This window comes from Electrona antarctica, assembly GCF_951216825.1.
Source record: "Electrona antarctica genome assembly, chromosome: 7".
Lineage (NCBI taxonomy): Eukaryota > Metazoa > Chordata > Actinopteri > Myctophiformes > Myctophidae > Electrona > Electrona antarctica.
In genome coordinates this window covers 45,944,502-45,965,291 of record NC_136812.1, presented here as the reverse complement: position 1 = coordinate 45,965,291, position 20,790 = coordinate 45,944,502, and the positions used below count along the sequence as shown (strand labels likewise).

Genomic DNA, 20,790 nt, shown 5'->3' with positions numbered 1-20,790 from the left:
CACTGTCTTGATCTCAGGTTTGGCTGGAGCTGGGGAACAAGCAGAGAGCCACCGCTGCTACAGGCATGAATGACAAGAGCTCCAGATCTCACTCCGTCTTCACCCTCATCATGACCCAGACAAAGGTACACACTCTACTGTGTGTGTGTGTGTGTGTGTGCGCCAGGTTTGAAAATTGTCACCCTTTTCCCTGCTGGCCTTATAATGGGAATGTCAATATAGGCTGATTAAAAAAACAAACAAAAGCAGATATACAGGCTTGCGACGTGATGGGACATGGAAATACTCTGGCAGCCATGATTTTGACAGTTCTATTTGACTTATTGTACCAGTCACATTGTTATAATATTACTTTACTAATACCAAAGGTCTGTTTAAATATATTTGAATTTCATGGTCAAACGACTCACTAAAGTGCATTACAGTGCATAATAGTAACCACCTAAGCCCCATTTTCATTACGACGGTTGAAAGTTGTCAACAAAACTCACACATAAGAAAACTAACACACCAACGGCATTCAGATTCTGACTAGGACGATTCTTGTTGGAGTCACATGCATTTAATTTGTTTTTTTGTGCCACGTTTCCACGTTTCCTCCTGACCCACTAAGGATGAGTACTGCCTTTATTTGACCATTAATCAGCATAACTGACCTGGTCATGGGATTCCATTTTACTCTCACTAGATTGTAGATGGGCTATTTTCGTTTATTTGTAAGTTTGGACCATTTGAAGTAGTCAAACTAGCAATATGTTTGGAAGCATCGTCTATACAATTTGAATAGTCTCGGATATTTCATATGAAAGCCAAGGTTAGAGCCTCAATCTGCAATTTCTTCACCTGGTTGGCAGTATAACAGCAGGGACAATATTACTAAAACATCATAATTTCACGTTGTGTTAATTGTTCAGGAATGCGTGTGTGTTCCTTTTCACACCGCTTCACAAATCATTAGGACTTGGTCATACAAACATTCTCAGCCGTGATGTTTTATTTCTCTTCAATCCGTGCGTGTTGCACGCAGACGGAGTTTGTAGAGGGCGAAGAGCTTGACCACCGGACCACCAGTCGGATCAACCTGGTGGATCTGGCAGGCAGCGAGCGCTGTAAGACGGCCAAGACCAGTGGAGACCGCCTCAGGGTAACAGTATAATAGACACACTACTTTCTACTGTACAGAGGAAACATTTCAACCCACTCTCTTACACATGTAGACCTAATGCTAACCTCTACTAGTAATTTTCACTATGATATTATACGTTTTAGTATGCTGTGGATATTGCGATTCACATGCCACCATTATACAATGAAGTGTAACACAGGTATTTAATCGGAGTAATTGAATCAGTTGGTTATACAATAATCATTTGTTTTTGTTTGTATTAATAATTTAAAAAAAAAACCATAAAAAATAACCTGCTTCTCAATTATTTGTTTAGCCTACATTAAGCATTTTAGAGGTTCTAAATGCTCATATATTTATATTTTCGGTAAATTGACCAGCCTCTACTAAATGTACTATGTTGGTGCAGGAGGGTTCCAGCATCAACAAGTCCCTGCTGACCCTGGGGAAGGTGATCTACGCGCTGTCGGAACAGGCCCTGACAAAGAGGAAATGCTTCATCCCGTACCGAGACTCTGTCCTCACTTGGTGAGAAATTGTGTTCATTCATTATTACACTATGCAAAACAACTTGCCACTCCCAGTCCTGTAGATTTTAATGCATGTTGTTAAATACCTGACTATAGTTACACCTCTTCCCATATGTATTGCTACTCCACCCCCTTGGTGGAATTGTGTTGGGAAAAATTGTTGGAACAAACTTGAGTGCAGTCATTGTTTGAATCCGATTAATCTAAAAAAGGCCATAGTCTGCCCAGGGCTACTGGCTGGTATTATGTAGACTTGACTCCTTGACGGACTCTTCCGTTTGTCCCTGCTTAAGGAGAGTCTTTGAGGGAGTACAGGCTTTAGTTCCGACATACTATTGGTCCGAGTGTCATTAGACCGACAACTTCCTCAAACCCTAACCTAACCACAAGCACGGGAGCAGCGCATGTTCGACTGCATGTTCGACCGCTGTTCCTGCATGTTGGATCTTTGGTGTCGGATCTGCGTGTGCACCCCCTTTGAGCTGTTAGTTTTACGATTTTCTTTGGGGGCTTTTTCTGCCTTTGTTGATAGTTTGAAAGTAATCCGACAGGAAATGAGGAGAGAGATCGGGGGAAAAGACACGTGGCAAAGGCCGTCGGGATCGAACCCGCGGCACGCCGTCAGGCTGGCTCAGCAGCCTAGGTGCCCAGACGGTTGAGCTAACCGTCCGGGCCTTGAGCTGTTAGTTTGTCCCTGGTTGCAGGCTGCTTAAGGAGTCTTTGAGCTGTTAGTTTGTCCCTGGTTGCAGGCTGCTTAAGGAGTCTTTGAGCTGTTAGTTTGTCCCTGGTTGCAGGCTGCTTAAGGGGAGTCTTTGAGCTGTTAGTTTGTCCCTGGTTGCAGGCTGCTTAAGGGGAGTCTTTGAGCTGTTCGTTTGTCCCTGGTTGCAGGCTGCTTAAGGAGAGTCTCGGCGGCAACTCGAAGACCACCATGATCGCCACGCTGAGTCCAGCCGCCAGCAACACGGAGGAGACCCTTAGCACCCTCCGTTACGCCCAGCAGGCCCGCATGATCATCAACCTCGCCAAGGTCAACGAGGACACAAACGCCAAGCTGATCCGAGGTCAGAGACATACCACAGTGCGCAAGTGCACGCACACACTCTCACTCTTCGGTTAGGATTTGGGAACCGGAACCACATTTGGAACGGTTTCCAGAATCTGTTTTAGCACACTGTCGGAGCTGGTACTATATGTGGACTTTCTCATCTGCTATACAATTACAATATGAAGAAAAGTAGTTCTCGCAATTTATTTATTTAAAGGTCGACCATAACTCTTGAGTGTAAACTCTCAGAGTTAGACCTGTTGGTTTCCATTTGGAAACCCCTCAAGTAACTATAGTGTCACTATAGTACCCCACTTTGAGAACCTTAGAAAAGGGAACAGTTTAGGAACTGTAATCATTAAAAATCCTCACATTTATTCCCACACTATCAAGAATGATCAGAGGTCTACTCTGAAGCCTAGTCTATACTCTGTACTAAAACAAGAGTGTCACTTGTCAACAGGAGCTGATCTACAAGCTAACAACGGGTCACATGTACAGCACATTGTTGGCTTGTACACCGGCTCTTTTCAGCAAGTGACTCAAGTTGCTTTGAGTGAATTATTAAGCTTTATGGTCTTAATGGACAATTGTCGGGGTTCCTGCAAGCATCTGGGAAGTTATGGAAAGGTAATCTGATAAGTGAAATTGCATGCAAAGTCTGGACAAATATTGGCTACTTTCAATATTTATTCCCAGTAAAGGGGTGTTTAAAATAAAATGTCCATTGTCATTTCATAGAATCAAATACTTTGATTCCATTGCTGAGCTTGTAGGTTGTCCTAAAAACGGGTCACATACTGCTCTGGTAGGATCTTGTATGAAGTACAACTTCAGCAGGGTTATTTATATTTTATGGCAGCAGACCGTAGGTAGCGCGGCCATCTTGGAAGTTCACCAGTACACGGTGTCCCTGCGCAAGACGCTGAACCTCTAGTCTTTCAGAGCCAGACGGTCAAAGCTTCCCACCAAATTCAATGTAGAGTCTAGAACAGCGGGTGAAGTCCTAACTGAACACTGGACAAACCTATGCCTACTGCTTTGAAAATGAATCTTATCACCCCGTTAACTCTTGAGTTGTTTTTCCACCCATTTTTGGAGAATTCGGAAGAAAAAAACATGTATATTTTTAATGGCATTGAATCATTTAATTAACACCATGACCCGGCTCTCCCTCAGTGGACTGCATCCTATTGTTATTTCACATGCAGTCCCTCTGTCTGCATCGATTATTAATTAGTTTGCTCGTGGAAATTCATTCCTTTGTGCACTCACTGCGTTCACTGTTTGGATTGCTCTCCTTGTATGGACCGAATGTCTCAACGTACAGTATCATTTGAGAAATGGACCATTGTGAGGACCATTTTCCTGGTCCTCACACGAGTAACTGTGGTTTTATGGTCGCAAAAAGCTCCTTAGGGTTACAATTGGGGAAACAAATCTTTTCCCAGTGCCTAACCAACACAAATCTTTTCCTATTTTATACTTATTAGTTGTACGGTGGTGTCGCACACCAAATAATGTCAGATCTACAAGCTCAACACGTCACAGCGTGGCATGTTGTGAGTTTGTATTTTGACTTTGACTTTAGACTTGCACCTTGTGGTTAACGATGGCAAAAAAGGTATTCATAAAATTGCTGTCCTAAAATGTTGTGCTCACAAGTATAGTAATACAACGTGTGTGTGTGTGTGTGTGTGTGTGTCTCTGACAACCATCCTCCTGTCCACCCATACATCCTTCACCACCTAGTTCAATTAAGGGTTGGCCCTAACCTTGCCTCTGGGCTATATTTATGCACTGTCAGCTGTACACGGACAGCTAACTGTCATGCAAGTATTATTTTTCATAAAATAGATTGCCCTGTTTGCCGTTTTTAGCGCTAGGGGGAGCTCTTGTTGTGGATTTAACTCAAGTTTCCTCCTGTGAATCCTGTCTGGTAGAGACGCCCAAGTACTGTATAAGATACAATAACATAGTTTTAGGGCATTGTTTGTCCAATAACTGAAACATCTTGCCATGTTTTGGCATGCATTACTAATCGGTAATCTGCAACAACAGAACATGGAGCCACTTACTCATAATGCAATGTTTAAGATTAAACCCTTGTCAAAAGGGTCGTCCCTTTCTAACACCAGTACCTCCTATGTTCAGTGCAGTGTTACTGGCTTTACACGGGGACAGACTACTTTGCTCTCTTCCCTCCCTGTTCGATTGCTGTTCGTTCCAGGGCTCGAGAGATGCAGACACTTGACTACTGTTAACAACCTGTCTGGGTTCATGGGCTTTTATACATCTGCTATGCTTCACATGAACTGAACTCTGTCAATTCATGAATGCTTCCAACTTGTTAAAATGTGTCTTTCTGGGTCAGTAAGCAGAGTGAAGTCGACCTAGTTCACTCCTTAGGTCTCTTAACTTAGTTTTATTACTCAAACTCTGGTATAATTTCCCTCGAAATAAACTGTCAAACCAATGATCGCTTTAATGATGTGCAGTATGTTGCATTGTTGCATTGCAGTACTGTATCATTGTGTAATGTGTACATACTGTATGTATACTATGGGCCCCATTTTCTTCACTGCCTTATCCCTAAACTTTTTTTTTTTTTTTTTTACGATTTTGAAAAACATTATTGAATATTTCAAATAGTTCACAACGTGTCTATGTAGATCGGCTAGTTGAAAAATGTGAAATGTTTTTAAAAATGTAGGGATAAGGGGAATAGGCAGTGACTAATATAGAGCCATGTACTATGTGTGTATAGAGGGTATGCGCATGCATAAAGTGAATGGTAAATCGAGTGGCAAAGTGATTGGCAAAGTGAGTTTAACATTGTTTATCGTTGTTTAATGCAATCATATTGGACTTTTCTGTTTGGATGTATGGGCTGTGGAGGCCAGAAAGTCGTTTTTTGCCACTCGGTAGGTGTTCCCGCATAACTTCCGGGTTTGATGATGATGTCACACGCATACCCTCTATACTGTAATAATAACTACGTTTATCCATTATACTGTATCATGTGTCCAGACCTGAAGGCAGAGGTGGAGAAGCTGCGTTCGGCCCAGATGAGCTCCCAGGGTGTGGAGCCAGAGAGGGTCAGAGGCTACCAACAGGAGATAACCGCCCTGAGGAGCAGACTGCTCAGCCAGGAGAGACAGATGGTCGAGTCCAGCCGGTCAGTGTTTTAGGATTAGATTTAACAGGTAGAACGACTGGCTCATAAATGTATGTTTAGTAATACATTTTATGTCTTTTCCAGGGCGTGGCGAGAGAAGCTTGAACAGGCGGAGGTTCGCAAGCGGGAGGAGGCGGAGGAGCTGCAGGTACGTGGGTTTAAAATAATTGTGTCAAACACCCCATGTAGCCTTGAATTCATGGAGAGGTTTTTGTTGCAGTCCTGAGCCAATAATTCAATATTTGTGATGTTCGCTGTGGTTGGAGACCAATGCAAAACTACCTTAAAATAAAAATGGTGATTACAAAATCTCACTGTAATCACTGAGCCTACTGGTTATCCAGGTTCAAAGATAATGTTTGATATAGTTTTGCTATTAAGATTGGTCTCCTATTCACTTCAATTAGTTTAATATTGGATTATTGGCTCAGGAATGTGACAAACTAAAATCTTCATGAATTCAAAGTTTTACAGGAAAATTTAGTAATTGCATGACTGTCTGTATTGCTGTCGCATACCGACGAGAACAAAGTCGACAACGCTGAGCTTTCCGACTGCATTGTTAGATTGTAGATTGCTTGTCTGCAAGCGAGCAACACTGTTAGTCTGAATTGAGTTTAATCTGAACTGAGTTTAATTTAATCCAATCTGTATTAGAGTATGTTAATACAATGTAACTTTGGGGCGGTTGCATTTGGTCTCCCTGCTCTTCTATCGAGACATTTAGATTCTGCGTCTAGGTTTGACAACTTTTGCCATTACGGTTGACATTATATTTCTCCCCGACGCAAGCAGGCAGGTTCTAACTACTGGTAATAGTTTCAGCATTTGGTTGGGTAGAAGAAAGTTACGTAGTGCAGCGTTAAATGGCATTAACCATCAGGGCAGATTCACACCATGGTCCCGGGTGCGTACTCGGGACCACTTGGCAGATGTTATTGTGATGTGAATGCTGCGTACTGTTCCCTGGAGCGGTTCACCCAACAGTTCCCGGGACAGCATGGAGGTGGTCTCGGGACCGATTTTAAGTGTACTCGTATACGGATCGCTGCAATGTGAAAGCATTGAATACAGTTGAATGAAGTGTAATCGGGTGTGGAAGAATCCAGGCCAATGTCAATCATGGCCAGCGGGGGGACCAGGCAATCGTATTTGAGAACAGTATGAATCAAACAGACTCAGTGTGAATCTACCCTAAAAGGATGTAAGATGAATGTGATAAACTCCAGACCCATGGCTTTGGAAAATGGACAAAAAACAACGGCGTTGAGGGGAGGAAAAACAAAACCAATTACACACCGCTTGTTCAATTTAGCTGTAGGTCCTAGATGAACTGTAGATGGTTTCATAATGCAATGTTTAAGATTAAACCCTTGTCAAAAGGGTCGTCCCTTTCTAACACCAGTACCTCCTATGTTCAGTGCAGTGTTACTGGCTTTACATGGGGACAGACTACTTTGCTCTCTTCCCTCCCTGTTCGATTGCTGTTCGTTCCAGGGCTCGAGAGATGCAGACACTTGACTACTGTTCACAACCTGTCTGGGTTCATGGGCTTTTATACATCTGCTATGCTTCACATGAACTGAACTCTGTCAATTCATGAATGATTCCAACTCGACCTAGTTCACTCCTTAGGTCTCTTAACTTAGTTTTATCTAAAGTAGGGGCGGACCGCCACAAAATGGAAAGACTAATGCATTCTGAATTTGTAGATCTCTTGTCTTGTTTATGAATTTGTCTGTCCCATCCCCCAGAGGGCGGCCGTTACCTTCCAGGTGGACAACCGTCTTCCTAACCTGGTGAACCTGAACGAGGACCCCCAGCTGTCTGAGATGCTGCTCTACATGGTCCGAGAGGGACAGACCAGGGTGGGCAAATGCAAGTTCCATTCCGTCCACGACATCCAGCTGTCGGGAGCCCTCATTGCTGACCAACACTGGTAAGGCGGAGCAATGACTGAACATTGGATTTGTCGAGTCCATCGTCTTATCCTTTTGTTCAATTAACCCATTTAGGCCTGACGTCGAAATTTAAAATCCTGACAGTTTTCTGAAAAACCCATCTATATTACTGGTGCTCAATATCTCATGTCAAGGACCCCAAACATTATATGTAATTGGCCACCGACCCCCATCTGAAAATATGTTGTTCCAGGGACCTCCCAGAAGCAAAGAGTTGAGTTAAAACGTGAAAGAATATACATTCAAAGATTTACAAAAATAGCAGACCTACAAGCCCGTAGCGCGGCACTCAGTGCCGCGATATGAGCTTGTAGATTTGCTATTTTTCAATAGCTAAAGTATAACGTAATGCTTAAAACACCAAAAGGGGTTCCTGCCCAGAATGGGTTAATCAATTGATACGTTTCATACATTTATAACTTCACTGAAATGTTGATGCTTATTGTGAATGCTTATCTGGAGGTCTGCGTCAAATAACTAACTGCTTCAAATATCCTACCCAAGACTAGGCTACGTACAGTATCAATGTACTTTACTACACGGATTGATTAAAATGTTTTATTCATTCAAATCTATCCCGACTCCCGACTTATAGCTTTAGCTTTAAGTTCAATGTCTATTTAGTGACGGCATGCATGACCACTGCTTAAGTTAAGTGTTTAAATAAAAGCTACCTTAATTAATTTACAAAGCCTCTAATTAATTAGATTATTTGTTGTTAACGTCCCCTTAGAACCAGGGGATGAGCGAGTGACGTCAGGACTTCGGCGCTCTATTGAAACTCTATTCTAGATGGGTTGCCATAAAATTTAAGGACAACCATAATTAGTAATTTTCCTGTTTTGTTTCTGTTTCAGTGTCATATCCAACGTTGATGGAACGGTCAGCATCACTCCCATGGAGAACGCCAAGACCTACGTTAATGGAACCATCATATCTGACTCCATAGTGCTTCACCATGTAAATAATCCAATCTATCCATCAATCTGTCTTGTTTGACTGTGCTGACTTACATGGGTTTATCCTTGCAACCATAGAACGGTTCATTGTAAAACATTAACATTTAAAACATTTAGGGGATAAGTGTCCACAGAGAGCGCCTATTGAGTTGGCAGCGCCAGTCTTCCATGAATGTCTATGTTAAAGAAGCGCTGGTGTGCTCCTCTCCCCAGTGCCGACCTTTGCGCTCCCAATGACCTTTGCACTTTAAGCTGGAAAGAGTTTACTTTTGGAGAGGAGCACTGGTCATTTGATCCTCCCGATTGTGACAACTCGATCATTTACAACCTGATGAATCGTAATCATTTTGTGAATGTTTGAGAGGTTTTGAACAACGCAGACATCACACTCTGTGCGAGTGCTATGGACCTGATATAATCCAGCACACTCCTCAGGTCGATAGGTGCTTTTTGTGGACATGGCCCCTAGGGGTGGCCAATATGGTGATAAATATTGAGACGATACAATATTTCCACGATATGCCTTTTCAGAAATATCATATATTGAATTGAATATATATTGAAATTGAATGCACATTCTATGATTTACAGATCTATACCTTCATTTATACTTCTGTAGAATGATGGATGGTTTCGTTCACCAAAAGATATTGTAATCAAAATGGTCCGGTACTTTTATTTTCATTGATTGACTGCTGCCGTTAGTGGCTTCTAACATTGTATACGGCTCCTGGATTAACTGTAGAAGGTTTCATAATGCAATGTTTAAGATTAAACCCTTGTCAAAAGGGTCGTCCCTTTCTAACACCAGTACCTCCTATGTTCAGTGCAGTGTTACTGGCTTTACACGGGGACAGACTATTTTGCTCTCTTCCCTCCCTGTTCGATTGCTGTTCGTTCCAGGGCTCGAGAGATGCAGACACTTGACTACTGTTAACAACCTGTCTGGGTTCATGGGCTTTTATACATCTGCTATGCTTCACATGAACTGAACTCTGTCAATTCATGAATGCTTCCAACTTGTTAAAATGTGTCTTTCTGGGTCAGTAAGCACTAAGCAGAGTGAACGTGACCTAGTTCACCACTCCTTAGGTCTCTTAACTTAGTTTTATCTTAAATTGTATTCTAGCTTCTAGTCTAGACTGCCACACGCTTGTTAGTACCATTAAATTAGTATTTAGCTGTTAATGCTGGTCATTGTCAAGGGGCAATTCATTTCTATAATCTCTCAAACCAGGAGTTATTCAAAACGGTTTAAGATGAATATATGTATATCCGGTACTTTTAGTTTTTTATCTTGTAGGTGGTTGTATTGTTATGAAGAAAAAAACCTTTGTTCTTTGCTGTTCCTTGGACAGGGTGACCGGGTGATTCTGGGCGGAGACCATTACTTCCGCTTCAACCACCCGGCAGAGGTGCAGTCTGGGAAACGGGTCTCGTGCTGGACAGGTGCCGGAGATGGACAGAAGGACTTTGAGTTTGCCAAAAACGAACTGCTCTCCTCTCAAAGAGCCCAGTGAGTCTAAAGGGGCATTCAGGCCAACACTTACAAGCCTAATCTATATGTCAGGTCTTAGTACGAGTGCCAGAGTGGTAGGATTCATTTATCGCTTTTATATTGTTTTCAGAGACTGTTCTATCTTTCGGTGGAAACCAGAAAAACAATGTTTAAATATGGAGATCCGTTTCTGCCCGGCAGCAATGAGATTATGGGCTTTTTCATTGATTGACTGCTGCTGTTAGTGGCTTCTAACATTGTATACTGTAAGTGACAACGAAGGCACCAGATGGCGTTTTGCATTGTCTAATTAACTGGTACACTACGTTTGGCGTAGTGTAGGAATTTGTTGGGTGGAGTTTTGCAACGCAATGTGGGTCAAAGGGTTTTACCTTATTAGTCTTATAAGATGCCACATTGGCTGCTGGTTTGTACGTCGGGGTGCCGCCATAATGTTCCAGGCAACTTGCCATAACGCCACTGCAAGGAACTGTAGAAGGTTTCATAATGCAATGTTTAAGATTAAACCCTTGTCAAAAGGGTTGTCCCTTTCTAACACCAGTACCTCCTATGTTCAGTGCAGTGTTACTGGCTTTACACGGGGACAGACTACTTTGCTCTCTTCCCTCCCTGTTCGATTGCTGTTCGTTCCAGGGCTCGAGAGATGCAGACACTTGACTACTGTTAACCTGTCTGGGTTCATGGGTGTTTATACATGTACTCAGTACTGTCTTTTGGGAAATGAATGCCCATGAATTCACTTAGATTTTCCTGTAAAAGTACATGTTTACCCAAGAAGTTAAACCATTAGAAGGCATTTGTAGAATTGGCCTCAGGCCTCAAGTCTTAAGAAAAATTAACTTTTTCATGTCAAGGACATCGAAAATTGTATTTGGCTACAGACCCCCCATCTTAATATTTCTATTGCAGGAACCTCCAGAACCACATATTTGAGTTAAACAATTATATTAATTGATTTTTCAAAAATGGCAGCTGTACAAGCTTTTTTTTATAGTTTAAAATGTTTTAACATGGAAATGATTATATGACGATTATGCTAAGTAATCGTGATTATCCCAAATAATTGACAGGCCTAGTGGATCATTCCTGTAAACCAGCCTGTTTGTGCGCGCATGGATTAAAGTTCTCAGTCGCTACGACTGATTTCAGTGGATTCCTTAGACGCCAGCATGTTTTCTGTGATGGCCGATCTACAAGCTCACAACACGTTGCAGCGCGACATGACGTGAGCTTATAGATCGGCTATGTTTGGTCATTAGTTCATACCATTTAGGTTGCCCTAAAACATCATCATTATTACATTTTCAGTCTTTATTTAGCTTTATTCCGTGTGTGCGTGTGTCTCTCCAGGCTGGAGGCAGAGATGGAGGAGGCCCAGGTGAAGGCCAAACAGGAGATGATGCAGGGCATTCAGATGGCCAAGGAGGTGGCTCAACAGGAGCTGCAGGAGCAGAGGAGTCAATATGAATCCTGCATAAAGTCTTTGGAGACTGAACTGGTACGCCCACCCCACCATTTCTCGATTTATCTATCAATAAATGCAATGTCTCCGTCCGTTTTGTTCTTCGCTCATCTTGAGAACTTTTCATTAGAGAAACGGCCACGCCCCTCTAATGGGCACTGCACTAGTTAGATTGTTGTCTCCACCAGGCTAAAGGCATGAGGGACAGTACATGTTTTGCACTTCCGTGCATCCGTCCATCCTTCGGTGTGTGTCCGGCCGTCTGTGTACAACAGCTAATCTCCGGCACGGTTGGTCCGGTCGAGGCCAAACTTTGAACACGCACTCCCTGGATGCCAACAACAAACGGCAGAACGGCCTGTTATAGCACCACAATGAGGCAGAGTTTTGCACATTTGTTTATATTACTCGTACACATTTTATCCATACATCATACGCAAATCGGTACACACCATCTCTATAGTCATGTGATCAACACTGATCTGTAATTTACCATATTCCATCCCGATTGGCTAAGATTGCCTTACAAAGTTTGCAGGATTGGTCAGTTTTTAACAATGCCTCAAAATATGAACGTAACAAGCAATTTATGACTTTTTGCACTCGTTCCCACTAGGCCGAGGCAAGAACCGACAAGAAGCATCTGGAGCAGGCTGTGGACACCCAGAAGAAACACTTGCGCTTGCACATGGAGGCTCAGGTCAGGACCCCCCCCCCCCCCCCCCCCCCCCACCTGGATGAACTGTAGAAGGTTTCATAATGCAATGTTTAAGATTAAACCCTTGTCAAAAGGGTCGTCCCTTTCTAACACCAGTACCTCCTATGTTCAGTGCAGTGTTACTGGCTTTACACGGGGACAGACTACTAAGGCTCTCTTCCCTCCCTGTTCGATTTCTGTTCGTTCCAGGGCTGGAGAGATGCAGACACTTGACTACTGTTAACAACCTGTCTGGGTTCATGGGCTTTTATACATCTGCTATGCTTCACATTAATTGAGCGTCAATTCATGAATGCTTCCAACTTGTTAAAATGTGTCTTTCTGGTTCAGTAAGCACTAAGCAGAGTGAACTCGACCTAGTTCACTCCTTAGGTCTCTTAACTTAGTTTTATCTTAAATTGTATGTACACGCTTGTTGGTACCATTTAAATTAGTATTTTAGCTGTTAATGCTGGTCATTGTCAAGGGGCAATTAGTTTCTATAATCTTTCAAACCAGGAGTTATTCAAAACTTTTTGAGATGAATATATGTGACACATAGTAGTCACATACTGTAAATGACATGGGGTCACACTCTAGCAGTGCATAATTGACCTATCCAACATTTGGACCTTATTGTTGGCCCTTAACATATTGCCCTGCACTACTGCGATTACATTACATTTCAATATAAACCTTAAAGAAACTGGGGAAAAAGAGGGTCCTTCAGCCAATAGTAGATCAACATCTCAGTATGCCAAATCAACAAACCAAATCATTGAGGAAAGGAACAGCCTTGCCATTTCTGCAGCAGAGAATGTAGCTTGCCTACTTGCTTGCTTGCATATTAATGTTATATCCATTCTCTGCATGATATTTCAATCAGCAATCGACCTATTTTCCCCCCATCTGGGTCCTCTGGACTTAGGTAATGGGAAAACCCTGGATTTCTCTGACGACTAAATTACGTCCCCTTCTTCAATTTCTCGCCTTCATGATTTCTGGTGATCTAACAGGACCTTGAGAGGTCTAAGCAAATACACTAACGGCTAATCCAGCGTATAAGTGGTCAGTCAGCGAGAGTATATATATATTTTTTTCATGAAGGGGCCGTCAGAGAGCCGCAGGCTTCAGGAGTTCAGGCCTGCTGCGCTTGTCCCATCTGATTGTGTTTTAATGTGGTGTGTACGTTATCGCGGTGCCCCCCCCCCCCCAGGTCATGGAGGACCACAGGCTGCGCCAAACTAAGATCATGGAGGCTCTGGAGGAGGAGAAGAGGAAGGTGGCCCAGGAGCTGGAGGAGATGCAGAAGAAGAAGGCTCTGCGAGAGAATCACACTGCTGCCCAGAATGAGAGACGTACGTGCAATAGCATTTACATTTTTTTGTCCCTGCTTGCTTGGGGAATTTGTTGTGTTGAGTTTTGCAACGCAATGTGGGTCAAAACGTTTGACCTTATTGGTCTTATAAGATGCCACATTTGCTGCTGGTTTGTACGTCGGGGTGCCGCCATAATGTTCCAGGCAACTTGCCATAACGCCACTGCAAGAAACTGTAGAAGGTTTCATAATGCAATGTTTAAGATTAAACCCTTGTCAAAGGGTCGTCCCTTTCTAACACCAGTACCTCCTATGTTCAGTGCAGTGTTACTGGCTTTACACGGGGACAGACTACTTTGCTCTCTTCCCTCCCTGTTCGATTGCTGTTCGTTCCAGGGCTCGAGAGATGCAGACACTTGACTACTGTTCAAGACTACCGGGTTCATGGGCTTTTATACATCTTCTATGCTTCACATGAAGTGAACTCTGTCAATTCATGAATGAGATAAGATGCCACATTGGCTGCTGGTTTGTACGTCGGGGTGCCGCCAATCCGCCATAATGTTCCAAGCAACTTGCCATGACGCCACTGCAAGGAATATGCTCTTTGTCATGTGCACTTTGGGTCTGTACTCTGTATATCCTAAAACCTCTAATAGCGATTAATTAACGGCTCAAACCACCTGTAGTTCCCAGGGGCTCAGTGCCACCAGCTTGTTTTGTGGCATAGTCTCTGTGCATGACTGTAGTTCCCTTCATTTCCGGATCAGTATCTAATAGATTAATTTCATTTGAGGAAACCCGTATAGTTGTCATTAGTGCTGCATGATTGTTGCTCAAATGTGAATCTCTATTTTCTTCCACAAGAATATAGATCACGACTCTTTTTTTTTTTTTTTTTCATGAAAATGTGTCTAGTTGCTAACATCACTACATTCTAACTACTGTGACTTTAAACTGACAACAAAACTGACAAAGTGCTTGACCTAAACATTCTGGGCGGGAACCCTTTTTGGTGTTTTAAGCATTATGCTTAAAATACTACTATACTTTAACTATTGAAAAATGGCAGATCTACAAGCTCATAGCGCGGCACTCGGTGCCGCGCTATGAGCTTGTAGATCTGCTATTTTTGAAAAATCGTGAAAATGCGGCACAAATCTTTGTGTGTGTATGTATGTATGTATGTATGTGTGTATATATATATATATATATATACTTTCAGAGCGAACGTTTTTAACTCAAATCTTTGCTTCCGGGAGGTCCCTGGAACAACATATTTTCAGATGGGGGTCGGCGGCCAATTACATATAATTTTTGGGGTCATTGACATGACAATGTTTGAGAACCACTGACATAGAAACATAGGTAAGGGTTTTGTTCTGTCAGGATTTAGAAGGCATTTGTAGAATCGTCCTCAGGTCTAAATCTCTCCCTTGTAGCAAAAACACGAGTAACTAAAATGAATTGGACAGCCAACTAGTGCTGCACGATTCTTGCTCAAATTTAGAAATGAGATTGCATTGGTGTCTGAATCTAGATCTCGATCTTTTTTTCCCGATTAATTGCGCAGCGCCAGGTGTCATGTGTTTCTGCTGCTCAGCCAATCAAGTGAAGCCATGAGAAACTGACCCGGAACAGAAGACGAGAGTTTCACCTTCTGGAAAAGGGAACCATGCTTTATGTCTATTGTCGGAAGTGTTTGATGCCGTTAAACTCCACCTAGCCTGGAACTCACCTATGCGTTTTATGGCATAGGCAGCTCCCGGCAGGATCCGCCGGGAGAAACTATGCGCAGCTGCTAGACAAGAGACTAATTAATTAGAGCGACAGAGAAAGAGAGGAGTGTGTGTATCAATTTAACAAAGGTGCAGATGATCAGAAATCAGCAGAGTGAGTGATGTTTGCACTACTCTATGCCGAATTGAAGTGGACTCGGACCCAGACCTTTTTTTTTCTCCCTGGAAATAAAACCGTCTGGGTTTCCGAGGCTAAACTCCACCCATCCGGTACTGATCTGGTACAGCGGCTAAACTCCACCCATCCGGTACTGATCTGGTGCAGCGAAAACAGAGTTTGTTTGAGATAGTGATGACGTGCTTGGTTTGCGCTGTAGGTCCGTCGCAGTGGGGTGCCATGAAGCTGTCCCTGATGATCGAGGAGGCAAACAAGATCAGCACCAAACTGAAGAAAAACACGCTGTTCACCAGGTACAGTGAAAGTGACCTCAGTGTAACTCCCAAGATTGTACAAATGTACTGTCGCTCTTCTACTGTACATTCTATTGTATCGTTTAAGATTAAACCCTTGTCAAAGGGCCGTCCCTTTCTAACACCAGTACCTCCTATGTTCAGTGCAGTGTTACTGGCTTTACACAGGGACAGACTACTTTGCTCTCTTCCCTCCCTGTTCGATTGCTGTTCGTTCCCGGGCTCGAGAGATGCAGACACTTGACTACTGTTAACAACCTGTCTGGGTTCATGGGCTTTTATACATCTGCTATGCTTCACATGAACTGAACTGTCAATTCATGAATGAGATGAGATGCCACATTGGCTGCTGGTTTGTACATCTGGGTGCCGCCATAATGTTCCAGGCAACTTGCCATAACTATATGGCAAGTTTATGCTCTTTGTTATGTGCACTTTGGGTTTGTACTCTGTATATCCTAAAACCTACTGTACATCCTATTGTATCGTTTCTCTCGGGCAGAAAACCTCCATGTTTTGTTGTTACTACCCTATACTTGATCATACTACAGCGTCACACAAGTATCTGCAAGCTCGAAGTGTATTGCGAATCGGCCGTTATGAATTTATTAATTTGAAAAGTAGCAGTTTTGGACATAAAAGGTTTCCATCTTCCACCAGATGATATTTAGATCGATTTGATTATATGCACATTAACGCTGTAGGCATGGTTTAATACATCGTTAAAGGCACATTAAAATGGTGCCGATGTGATGAGCATTATGGAAATAAAATGGAGTCAGTCCATAAGTCTCTTAATCTATACATACAGTATGAACAACCTCATTTTGAAGTTTCCGTTCCTCTTTCTTAGGCATTCTCAGAGCTCTGAGAAGGAGAACGTGGGCGATGGGCACCAGGTTAGAGTCCAAAACACCAAGCTGCGAATCTCTACCTTCTGGAGCCAGGAGAAGTTCCAGAACAACTTGGCTTCCATGAGGGAGCAGGAGCAGGTAAGCCCCACTGAGCTCCTCAGCCATAGCAGCTAGGGATGGGACGATAATAAACGCTCACAATTATGTTGGTGCAGAGATTAAAATTCATCGTGAAATTGTCCTCCTTCATACACTACGAAGAATTGGCTTTTGTTGAGCTGCAAATTCAGTAGCACTTTAAACCCTCTATATATATATACCCTCTATTTCTTTTTTTTTTTTAATCCTTTATTTACCCAGGGTAGTAGCTGAGCACAAGTGCTCATTTTCAGCAACGCCCTGCACATAGAGACAAACAGACAGACACCCAAATGTTGGTAAATTCTGAACTTCATTTGGTACACTCATTTCACTCTACACAAATCAAGCTGCCAAAAATGGCAAAATCGGATGTGACCCGTTAGTGGTTCGGGCGGTCTCCTTCCGATTCCCAGGCGGCCCACCGTGTGTAGGCATTCGTCACACTGAATCACCGTCCATAGTGAATTGTGATTTGACCCGTCTTGGATGAGCTCTACACAGCCTGTCAAATTATGTTGTCGGAGCTGCACTTTATACCAACCCAATCCTGTCTTGTTCCTCTGTCGCGCTGATGGGGAATTTGACATACCAAATGACCAATGCAGTGTAATGTCCAATCTCCTGGGAGACAGAGGGCAGGGAGCGCAGCTCCCCGGCGTTCATGCAGTACCCACTTTTCTGATTAAGTTGACGTGAATGAGCAGTATTTTACCTTTGCTCAGGGGGACGCCTCCAAAGATGACGAGGTGTTTTACTGCCCGGATGATGAGTGGGAGCAAGATCTACCAGACTCCACCGCCTCGTCGTTCTCACGCCGAAGGTAATTATCCTGTCCTCCCTCTCCTTTCATCCATCTCTCGTTCCATCCATTGCACTGAGATTCGGTTAAGCCAGTCAAAACCCAATACAGGTCTCTGGATGAGAATGGCAGGTGAATACAAAACCAAAGCCTGCACACTTTGGCTGTTGTACGGCATTCTACATCTGTTCTACAAGTTTAGTTCATTCTGAACTTCAGACTATAGCAAGCTTTCCATTAATTAAATTGTATTCACCAGCTCTCCCAGGCTTGGAGTTCCCATCAGCTGAGACATGGTTTTGGCATTACCCCATCACAGGGGGGTTTAGTACAGTAGATGGTTGCACTTAGGGGAGGGAGAATTGAGAAGTTGGTCTTACTGACTGAACTTTTGCAAAAACTTGACGCCTGCAGTCTCCAGGGCTAAGGTTTAAGTGGCTTGGGCTGAGATCTACTTTTTAGTCCAATAATGGTAAACTTTAATTCATGTTAGAAGTGCTTTTTGAAACGAGGTTTTATAAATGAAGTACCAAACATGAGTTAAAAACAAATGCCACACCAAATTAAAACAACAATAGAGTGGGTTTTCAGAAGTAATTTATTTTAAAGGAAGACACTCAGTAGCCTCATACCTAGCCTGTACTAAGCCTCAGATGTGGGATTTCTATGCAGAAAAATATTGTGTTCCAGAAAATTGTGCCAAATGAGCTCTGGCATCCTGTTCCTGTGAACAATGTGCGGCAATGGGATGAATGTGGAAAGCCCAAAGGCTGTCGGACGGAACGTGGAAATTCATCTTTGTTAAACACTTTGGACGACTTTGCTTGTTTTCACAAAACGGCCTCTATTGATATTTCCAGCGGTGTGATTTACTGCATGGCACATATTTGGGCCTTCGACACATTTTCTTTTCTTTCTGAATGAAAGTTTGTAAAACCCACAATGTTTCCCTCTTGTATCCCCCCCCGTCCCCTCCCCCTTGTGTTTAGTGCATTCATATGTGTAAAGGCTGAGTGGGTCAGGGAGGGGGGGGATTAGGCTTTACTAGGAGAGGCGGTGGGGAAATTAGGCCTGCCGGAAATAACCGGTCTACTTCACAACGCGATCACCAGCTACAGTCGGTGTATAGATTAAAAAAAAAAAAAAATCAATTCACTGTGCTTTTTTTTTTTTTAAAGTGAAGAATTGAAAGGTAACCGCCCCCCTGCGCATTAGAAGGTGAAAGTGAAGTATCACTTTCAAACTAAACAATGGCATCCCCATTTTGGGCATTGTGTCATTGGTGAAAATGTTCGGCATCATCACCGTTGATCAACACGTTTTGGGCTTTCTTCACATGACACTAGTGACAAAGATTGATAAATATAAGATACGGGAATGCATTTAATTCATTCATTCATAAAGCGTGTATGTGTCTCCAGAGCAGCCATACAGAATACACCCTTTTGAGTCAAACCAAGTAACGTTGTACCATTATTACATGTACTGCAAAAACTGAACCGCTAGACGGCATTCCCACCTTACTTATTATTCTTGTCGGACATGCTTTATGGGGCTCTTGGTGATGCTGGGGATAGCCAAATGAAACATGGCATGGTCTCAGTGCTTCCCTTTCAAACGCCTCCATTGAACCATGCTGTAGCTGGCTAACTCGCTCGCTAGGCCAGTGGCCATATTCCCCTGGATCAAGTGTCTTATTGTACCTACAGTGGTAATGTGAGTCACTATTTCAAGCTGGTCTGGTGTTGGCTGCTAGTTAAGTCAGTTTTATCAGTACGTTATGAGTTTAGCATTCATGTTAAAATATACCAACCCGCCGTAAGGCTGGGAGGCATGGTGTTCAACGGCCACATGTCCTGCCTGTGTGTCCTTGAGAAAATCACTGAATCTTTCCACTCTGTAGAAGTTTTACGGATGACAAGCATTCAGTGAGCTTGCCTTGAAGATCTGCTATTGTTGGAGTGTGACGTACAAATTAAACCTGCAATCCATACCTTTCATGTCCAGAACCCACATTTATTTGTTTTACTGCTGAGCTAATACAGAACTTGTTTCATTAAATATAATTTTGATCTTCATGCAATTTTAGCTTTTCATGCGATACCCTTACAATATCAAGATGTGACCTCTTCTTTCATTGTATTGCCTTTGCACCGTGGTCGGCAACTTCACACTAGTATTGGTGTGCGCCCTCCCTGATTTTTTTTTCTTGAGTGAAAACAAGCTAATAACGTGAAACTGTGTTCTGTTTACCAGGAGTAGGAGCCTGTTGAAGAGCAAGAGGATCTCCGGTCGTCTGTATGAGATCAGAGTTCATCCCATCCAGAGTCTACTCAATAACTCCTCGTACTCTGCTGGTAATGCATACATCACATGATCACAACACATTTAAATGCTGGTAACTCATACTGTACATCACAACACAATGAACACATATGCTGGTAATTCATCCGAACACATTATATTCATCCAGAGGTTTAATGCATTGCAGCACATTCATTATATCCATCCATATTCTCCTCAACAGCTCCTCACTGTCTGGAAACGCATTGGAAACGAGTGTTTCATTACGCTTTTGTGCTTATCCTGGGTTTTGTCTTGTGATTACATGTTTATTTTTTAATTTTTTTTGTTCACTGTATATCATTCCTATGATATGAGGTGTCCGGAACAACTAAGTCTTAAGATATCCTAGCTGTGGAAATGTGTTTATTTGGTGGACATCTTGGATTGATGCCAAAGTCATAAAATGATGGTACTATTTATTTCTGCATTGGTATATGGTGTTCTGGACACCATGGAAATGATTCAAATGCTGCCTGGACTATTATGATGATTGGCCAATCTACAAGCGAATATGCATTTTACTACTGCGGGAAAATAAAAGTGAATGCTGTGCTCCTGCATTTTCTTTGGGTTCAGGCGTTCAGAAGAGTTTATGGTACATGGTCCGTTCTGAGAACACTGACCTCGTTTGTGGCAGGTCTGAAG

At 42.8% G+C, this 20,790-nt stretch overlaps 1 protein-coding gene across 1 annotated transcript in view; it reads left to right on the top strand.

Moving 5' to 3' along the window:
• The window catches only part of kif14 (kinesin family member 14), a 39,144-nt gene that overhangs the window by 6,836 nt on the left and 11,518 nt on the right, over positions 1-20,790 (top strand). The window contains exons 9-24 of the mRNA XM_079505116.1: positions 18-125; positions 1,028-1,144; positions 1,536-1,654; positions 2,545-2,717; positions 5,732-5,879; positions 5,964-6,027; positions 7,634-7,818; positions 8,698-8,800; positions 10,158-10,315; positions 11,669-11,816; positions 12,397-12,480; positions 13,694-13,835; positions 15,912-16,005; positions 16,859-16,997; positions 17,723-17,820; positions 20,056-20,156. Of these exons, the coding sequence (XP_079361242.1) occupies positions 18-125; positions 1,028-1,144; positions 1,536-1,654; positions 2,545-2,717; positions 5,732-5,879; positions 5,964-6,027; positions 7,634-7,818; positions 8,698-8,800; positions 10,158-10,315; positions 11,669-11,816; positions 12,397-12,480; positions 13,694-13,835; positions 15,912-16,005; positions 16,859-16,997; positions 17,723-17,820; positions 20,056-20,156 (1,981 nt within the window). The remainder of the gene's footprint in view (positions 1-17; positions 126-1,027; positions 1,145-1,535; positions 1,655-2,544; positions 2,718-5,731; positions 5,880-5,963; positions 6,028-7,633; positions 7,819-8,697; positions 8,801-10,157; positions 10,316-11,668; positions 11,817-12,396; positions 12,481-13,693; positions 13,836-15,911; positions 16,006-16,858; positions 16,998-17,722; positions 17,821-20,055; positions 20,157-20,790) is intronic.